This window comes from Larimichthys crocea, chromosome VI, assembly GCF_000972845.2.
Source record: "Larimichthys crocea isolate SSNF chromosome VI, L_crocea_2.0, whole genome shotgun sequence".
Lineage (NCBI taxonomy): Eukaryota > Metazoa > Chordata > Actinopteri > Sciaenidae > Larimichthys > Larimichthys crocea.
This window is the reverse complement of record NC_040016.1, coordinates 16,748,512-16,756,696: the sequence shown is the minus strand read 5'-3', so window position 1 is coordinate 16,756,696 and position 8,185 is coordinate 16,748,512. Positions and strand designations below refer to the sequence as shown.

At 39.4% G+C, this 8,185-nt stretch overlaps 1 protein-coding gene across 1 annotated transcript; it reads left to right on the top strand.

Annotated features, from left to right (window-relative positions):
• The first annotated feature begins 304 nt into the window (after positions 1–304).
• On the top strand, positions 305–6,669 carry cyp24a1 (cytochrome P450, family 24, subfamily A, polypeptide 1). The gene is made up of 12 exons (XM_010751211.3): positions 305–755; positions 883–1,073; positions 1,175–1,268; positions 1,360–1,453; positions 1,816–1,907; positions 2,266–2,377; positions 3,383–3,528; positions 4,427–4,593; positions 5,180–5,258; positions 5,503–5,700; positions 5,818–5,929; positions 6,234–6,669. The coding sequence occupies exons 1-11, from the start codon at positions 498–500 to the stop codon at positions 5,926–5,928; spliced, it is 1,542 nt and encodes a 513-aa protein (XP_010749513.1). The 5' UTR covers positions 305–497; the 3' UTR covers position 5,929; positions 6,234–6,669.
• Positions 6,670–8,185: the final 1,516 nt, after the last annotated feature.

Here is an 8,185-nt window from a genome sequence, read left to right as displayed (position 1 = left end):
ACACAAACAAAGCAAACACACACACACGCCTACACACACACATACACACACACACACACACACACACACAAGCTGCAATCTGTCAAATATTTGCCCACGGTGCAGAAGTGTGGCAGTAGTATTTGCTTTGCCAAAGTTTCGTTTCTTCCAAACGCGGGTCGCTCTGAAACACGGTTCAAGCGAACCGCGTCACCTCCGATGTGTCCTGTATGTTTATTTATAAAGCGAGGGAGGGGGCGAGGGCACTTCCTCGGTCTTTCTGGGGTCATATGATCCTCCCAACGTGGATCCATAAATGAATGGTGGGCTCGACAGCCACACCATGCAAGACCGATCCCTGATTGGTTAGGTGCACTGCAGGAATAAACACTCTCAGGGTATATATATTGGTGTTAAGGTGTGACACTTCCAAGAAACGAGAAACCCCAAGATAATAAAGAAGAGCGGCTGGTAATCATCAGAATATTTAAATAATAACAATACAAACAGATTTGAGAATGAGGTCTCAGATACAAAAAGTTCCTCAGATTGTTGAGTTGCTGAAAAAGAAGTCTGTAGGGCTGCAACACTTCAAACCAACATCCTCAGTGTGCGTCCTGGAGGAGAAGGATGCTGTGGAGGCGGCGCGGTGCCCTCACGCCGCCTCCACAGCGCACAGTCTGGAAGCGATCCCGGGACCCACCAACTGGCCCCTCGTCGGCAGTCTGGTTGAACTTCTCAGGAAAGGAGGTCTGACAAGACAACACGAGGCACTGGTACAATACAATTCACTTTTAAACTATTTTTTTCTATGTTTATTCGACTTGTTTTAACTCAACTTTACGCACTTTTACGCAGCGTCTAAGCAAAACGAATGAGAAATGTTTTAACTCTGTTTATCAGGTTGATTATCACAAGAAATTCGGCAAGATTTTCCGATTGAAGCTGGGCTCCTTTGAGTCGGTGCACATCGGTGCACCTTGCTTGCTGGAGTCGCTCTATAGGAAGGAGGGAAATTACCCTCAGAGACTGGAGATCAAACCCTGGACAGCATACAGAGACTTGAGAGACGAGGCGTACGGGCTCCTCATCTTGTAAGTAGGCTTTACATATTTCATTTACTCGTGCATAAAATGACCAAAAACGATGCAGAGGCACAAATATTTTATACTGAACTCAAACTGTTGATGTGAAGGGAGGGGAAAGATTGGCAGAGAGTGAGGAGCGCCTTTCAGCAGAAACTCATGAAACCGACAGAGGTGGTGAAGCTTGATCGCAAAATAAATGAGGTAAGCTTCACATTTAAAAGGTAGTGTTTGCTATTGTATTTACATATTTGGTTTGTATGGGGTTAATTACAACTGTTCTCTGTAAATACAGGTGTTGGTGGACTTCGTTGGCAGGATTGGAAAAGTGAACGTCAGTGGAAAGATTGAAGACTTGTACTTTGAGCTGAATAAATGGTCGTTTGAAAGTAAGTTTAACTGTTTTTTAAATGCATTTCATAATATTTTTCTCCATCTTTTTGTTTAGTCCATAAAATGTCTTCAAGTCTCTTGTAAAGATTTTCATTTTGCTTTCACATGAGACAAATAAAAGCAGACAGTTTTCACATAAGAAGCTAGAGATTTTTCTTTCTTCGTTTGGAAATGGGCTCAAACAATGCAGCATGCTAAATAATTATTTATTTCTTTATTCATATATTTGTTTCAGCTCTACTATTCATTTTAATAAAAATGCAAATCAGATTGAAAATGAGATTACTTGTTGAATTCTGTTTAAATATTTACTTTTAGTGTATTTTAGTCTCATTCTTTGCTTTTCTGTGTCATTCAGCCATTTGCCTCGTCCTCTATGACAAGAGATTTGGTCTCCTGCAAGAGAAAGTCAACGAGGAAGCCATGAACTTCATCACAGCCGTGAAAACAGTGAGTACACCTGTTGTTATTCTGCTCATAGCAGCGATGTGTGTGTGTGTGTGTGTGTGTGTGAGGACACCTGGGATGATCTGAGTAGAAACGTTGTAGTTCACCAGGTTCAGCTGAACTGCAGCCATGGATGCAGCAGTTCAGTATCTGACTGATACTTTCACTGTACTGGGATTTACTAGGGCAAACCAATATCATCTACAGTCAAGAGATAATACATAAAGGCTAACAAAGGTCTCACAGGGCAGTGAGTGCAAGAAAAAAACAGAAGATCCTTGGAAAGGATTGCATCAAAGATTATCAGCAGGGGAGACGGTGATTAGATTTAATCCTCTTTTCTCTCCTTTGTTTTCTGTAGATGATGAGTACATTCGGTATGATGATGGTCACACCAGTGGAGCTCCACAAGAGCCTGAACACCAAAACATGGCAGGACCACACTGCAGCATGGGACCGCATTTTCAGCACAGGTATAAACATTACTTTTACTTGTACTTCACCACGTTCTGGTCCAGTTTGTCTCCACTTATCCATGATGTACTAACCAGTTTGAGCTTGTTTCCAGCTCAGGCGATAGATAGAGAAGAACTGAGAGAGGGTGGATTTGAACTGGATGCCTCTGTGTTTTTTGTGTACTTTTGGGCACTCTGGTAAATGATGGCCAGAATTGTAGTAAACCGCATGACCTAAGAGGGACAAATCTGCCAAATATTTGTAGTAGTAGGAGGTTGGTGGGGGCATAGAGGGAGGAAGGAGTATATATGCACACTGTCCTGACAATCGGTGGCAGATCTCAAGAAAGAATAGAATAGAAAAAAATACATGTAGTAGTAGTTTTTAAAACATTATGCGCATGGTGTTTTTTTAATGATGCATTGTAAACATTGCAACCAGCCACACTCACATTAAAATCTAGTGTTTAAATCATACAAAGCATAAAAGAACAACCTCAAGAAAAAGATTTAGCTAATGTAACCTAATCCAGGTTATAAACACACAACGTAGATTGGACATATTACTAGTTATTATATCTATCTAAATCCATCGTAGATATTTCCCTGAGAACCTGATAAAGGCTTAAAATGTCTTCTTTGGTCCAATCAACAGTCAAACCCCAACCTTTTCTTATTCTTTACAATAACAGCAGATAAAAGCATTGAATCCATGTTGGAGAAATTAATATTCATTAATCATCAAAATTATTGCAGATTCATATTTTGTCTTATTCGTCTTGTTGTTTTAGGTTCAGTTGTCCGATACGAAAAAAAGATTTGGTGTATCATTTAAAAGTGTGTTATTTAAAATAAGTGTCAAACATTTATTCATTTATTGTCATGAACCTCCAGACTAACTGTACTGACAAACAGGAAGTCGAAAGTCGTCAGGAACATGACAGATTCACACTGAATGCAATAGAGAAGGATGACCTTAATATGTACGAGTTATAACATCTTTACCTCTGTGTTTTTCCTCAGCCAAAGTCTACATAGACAAGAAGTTGAAGAGAAACACCATGAGAGCTCCCGACGACTTAATTGGTGACATCCTGCACCAAAGCTGTCTCTCTAAGAAGGAGCTGTATGCAGCCATCACAGAGCTGCAGATTGGAGGAGTTGAGACGGTGAGCATTATTTTGTACAACAAAGACAAATATGTTCTTTACTTGATTAGTTCCACTTAATCATTTTACTGCTGAGAGTTCAATCATTTTAGTTATCGTCTCTTAGGTAACAAAATCCACAATGCAGCATCACAGTTTGTTTTATCAGTACAAAAATTGAAGTGTAAAAATAGTTATAGGGTAATGTGGTTGGACTGTTTCATGACAGTGACTTCTCACAGTGATGATAAGACTGCAGTCACATCTACAAGCTGAAATTTCTTACTTTTTTAGTGTACAATGAAACAAACGAGATCCTGGCCAAGAAATGATGAAACAACTCATAAACACCCCCCGTAACAGGTTCATTAGTGAGTTTTATTTTTGTCACGTTCGGACAGATCCAGGTTACCTGTTTCCTCTTGTTTCCAGTGTTTATGCTAAGCAAAGCTAACTAACAGCTAGCTGTAGTGAAATACTTATGTTAATATTTTAATACGATATGAGAGCGGTATCAGTCTTCTCATCTAAGCTGCAGCGAGAAAGCAAACAAACTTACATCCCAAAGTGTTAAACGATTCTTGTTTGCTTACACTTTTGCTCTCACATCACAGCTGCACCACCATATAGCTACGAACACAGGTTAACCTTTTAAATGTTTTACCTTTTGCCTATATTCCTTCGAGAAAGAAAAAAAAACTGTTCAGCCTCCAAAGCAAACAGGTGCTGCGGTTACAGTGCTTCATAGCGGAAAATGAATTTGGTGTGGATGTAACTGAGGATCCTTTGAGGAACCTCAAACATTCCACAGCTCCTTTCAGGACCCCACTGAGGAATGCACTTGGAGTAGCTGCCTCACTAAGTGACATCTCTTCCCTTCCTCCCTCCTTCTCTTTCTTGCCGTGTTTACGTTTCTCAGACTGCCAACAGTATGCTATGGGCTATTTTCAACCTGTCACGTAACCCCGGCGCCCAGAGGAAGCTGCTGGAGGAGATTAGAGAGGTGGTGGCTCCTGACCAGGACCCATGTGGGGAGCACATCAAGAGCATGCCCTACCTCAAGGCCTGCCTCAAGGAGTCTATGAGGTACAGTACAACAGTTACAGCTACAGTTACAGCCCTCGCATTATCAGATATGATTAGCAGTTAAAAAACAAGGCTTCCAAAAGCTATATGCGTCCCAACAACTACACAGCTCATGATCAAGCTGCACCAGTCATCTCCTGATAAATTAGATTTTTCTAAACAGTCTGCAGTTTCATGTCAGACCCTGGCTGCATTTCACCCGGTACCACGGAGATTAAGAGGCAAAACTCCCACACATGACTGCCTCAAAAACAAGTTTCATGAGATATGAACAACCAGTGGTCCCAGATTAAAATCCACCGTGTGGTCACGTTCAAATCACTTCCTAACCCTCATACGGCCCACTTTCTCTCCTTTTTCTCGTGTAGTCACAAGTTGTCTAACATGTTATTTAAGGCTTATTCCATAACACCATCACCCGGGGAATGTAAATGACCTCTGTGTGGAGATTATATCTCACCCCATCTTGCACCGTGAAAACCATCAGAGTATGTTTAGCTCACGTTAAACAGCTTAGATATGTGTCATGCTTTGCTATAGTTGCTCTGAGGGCATGTTCCCATACGCTTTTTTCAAATTCTTGCAGGTTATCGCCATCAGTTCCATTCACGAGCAGGACCCTGGACAAAGACACTGTGTTGGGAGATTATGCCATTCCCAAAGGAGTAAGTGGCTTAGTTCTTGTTAACATACACCTGACAAGAGCAGATTATGATTCTTGTATTCATTTACATTAGACTGATGTCTCAATGAAGCGTGTTACAAAAACCCACTCACATACTGTACAAAGTCTAAATGGCGTATCTCTACTACAGTGCAATTCAAGATTTACAATACTGTAAAGCAGATTTACAGTAACAAAGTCTTTATTGTAATATACTGATCTATAAAACTCTCATTTATTTACAGACAGTTCTAATGATAAATAGCCATGCATTAGGCTCCAATGAAGAGTACTTCGACGATGGGAAGCAGTTCAAACCTGAGCGCTGGCTGAGGGAGCATGGCACCATCAACCCCTTTGCCCACGTTCCCTTTGGCATCGGCAAGAGGATGTGCATCGGCCGACGGTTGGCAGAGCTCCAGCTGCAGCTGGCCATGTGCTGGGTAAGATCAGATGAATTACAGTTTATAGATAGCATTATCAGTTCAGACTTATCACTTTGAATTTTTGTCGCACACCTCTCTTGAAGCCCAAATTAACTGATCAAATCTTTCTTACAGTTGGTCAGAGACTATGAAATCGTGGCAACAGATAATGAGCCGCTCGACGTGATCCATTCAGGACTTTTGGTTCCCAACAGAGAACTGCCTGTTGCCTTCATCAAGAGATGAGGTGAGAAAAACAACTTTTTTGGGGACATTTTGGAAAATTTGCTGAGTAAGACAACAAGACTCTCATATCATAAGCTACAGGCAGCAGCCAATTAAGATAGCTTAGCACAAAGACTGGAAACAGGGGGAAACAACTAGCCTTGCTCTGCCTAATGAATACGTGTATCACCCAAAATGTCAAACTGATCTTTCAGCCTTTGTTGACAGATTTGACTTAAAGTGTTCTCATGCTGCATAATGACAAAAGGACATGGATACTGTGGCATTCACATAAATTCATTATTTTTTCTTTCCCTCCCTCTCAGGCTCCATTTTCAACTCTTCCGGACATAGCGACAGAAAAATGATACCTGTTACCACTGCCCCTGATGGTCCAGTGACTCCCTGCATTGCTGCTCTGTAAATAAAAAATAAAGACAAAGAAATTATTATTATTATTATTATTATACAAATATAATCTTGCCTTAAATACCTCAAACTTATTTAAAACTATTACTTATGACTGTTAATGACTGACCAAAATACTAGTTGTTTTGTACAAATTTGAATAAGGCAGCTGTCCTACAGATCTTAATGTCTTCACCTCAGACATGATTGTAAATGTCAAACTATTACTTTTTGCTTTTCTTCATTTAATATTTTTCATTGTGTATATAAGTGCAGTTGTACTATTATAATATTGTACATTGTTTGATGTAGAGACATATTTTATTCACTGAAATAAAAACATTAATAAATGTGTTTGTATGTTTGTTATTAAAAGCTGGTTTATCTCCAGGACTTGGTATTAAAGTCTTTAAGAGTTTTTACAGCTTGAAGCTATAAAAGTTTTAAAGTATTAAAGTATATGTTTCACTTTTCTTTATTAGACAAGCTCTCTTTAGCTAATCCATGCATTTTTAGATCAAAAGATGATGAAGAAAAGCAGTTGATTAAATACTTTGAAACAAAGTTGAGTGGTCACATGTGTTTAGCATAATGTATGTGTCTGTAAATCAGGGTTTAACAACCTTGTTGGCTCGTGACGATTTAAAATTAAGTCATGTATACTTGACACAGGTTCTGTCCTTGGTGTGGCCTTACACTGTTTCAGTGAAGGATTTTAGAGGCCTGGATATCTAAAAGTATTCAGTATTTGAGAGCAAAATTAAAAGAGTGGAAAAGTGCAACCATGTACCATCTTTTTTAACATTTACATTGAAAATAGGGCTGCAACTAACTAGCTGTAACTGTATGTCTTTTATTTTTCTCAATTGATTGACTAATCATTTCTCTATAGTGCCAGTAGGTATTGAAAATGCTCATTATAGCCTCCCAGAGCAGCTCCAAAGTCTAAAGATATCAAATTCTCACTTTTGAGAAGCTGAAACTGGGAAATATTTATAATTTATTTGTGTTTTTGGCTGATATACTAAACCTGTTACCGGTTATCAAAGCAGTTGCAGATAAATTTCCTGTTGATCAACAAATCCACTAATTATTTGACCTCCAAATGGAAACAGTTATGGACTTTATGACCCCAGAGATTTATCGTGGAGCCCTTTTGGTCGGTCTCGTTCACCATATTACTGGAAACCACTAGTGTAGGCGATAAATGGTATCTGCGATATGCAGCATGTTTCGGTCTAACAGGTAACAGGTGGATACACTCACTGTGGTGAGAATATAATTAAAGCACCTGACAGTCATATCGACTAATCGAATCTCTCATCAATGGTGGAAAGTAAAAAAAATCATTTAAGTATTGCACTTACATCCTTACTTGTTACTTCACTAACAGGGTGCATGGTCTTGTACACCTGTTCTGAAGGTAAAGCGATGAAAATATTCTTAATATAGCGCATATTTAAATGGCTACAGATTTTTTCAGGTGGTCTTTTTTAAGTGGCTAAATTACATTTGTCCTGTCCACAGCAGTGTATAGCTCTTTTTCTGTGCTGGGATCCCTATTTGCTGAATGCATCTATGAAGTACCTCATACAACCCCACTTCAAAATACCTGAACTATCCCTTATAAGTAAACCATTTATTTCACTGCTTATACTTTTGTACTTTAACTGAACTAAAACTATGAATTTACTAAAAGAGCTCAGTATTACTCCAAACACTGTCCCATGATTTTTGGAGAGAAACAATGTTGCAAAGTGTTTCAGTGATTATGTGACCCTCCATTGATAGAATACGCACATGCTGGGACAAACTTTAAGTCAAGCATAAGCCCTAGTAGGGATTTAACTCGCAACCCCTGGTTTACAAG

Coding starts and splice junctions, on each gene's coding strand:
- cyp24a1 (XM_010751211.3), top strand. CDS start 498: ATGAGGTCTCAGATACAAAAAGTTCCTCAGATTGTTGAGTTGCTGAAA. Junction 756..882: donor CAAGACAACACGAGGCACTG/GTACAATACAAT, acceptor TCTGTTTATCAG/GTTGATTATCACAAGAAATT. Junction 1,908..2,265: donor TCATCACAGCCGTGAAAACA/GTGAGTACACCT, acceptor TGTTTTCTGTAG/ATGATGAGTACATTCGGTAT.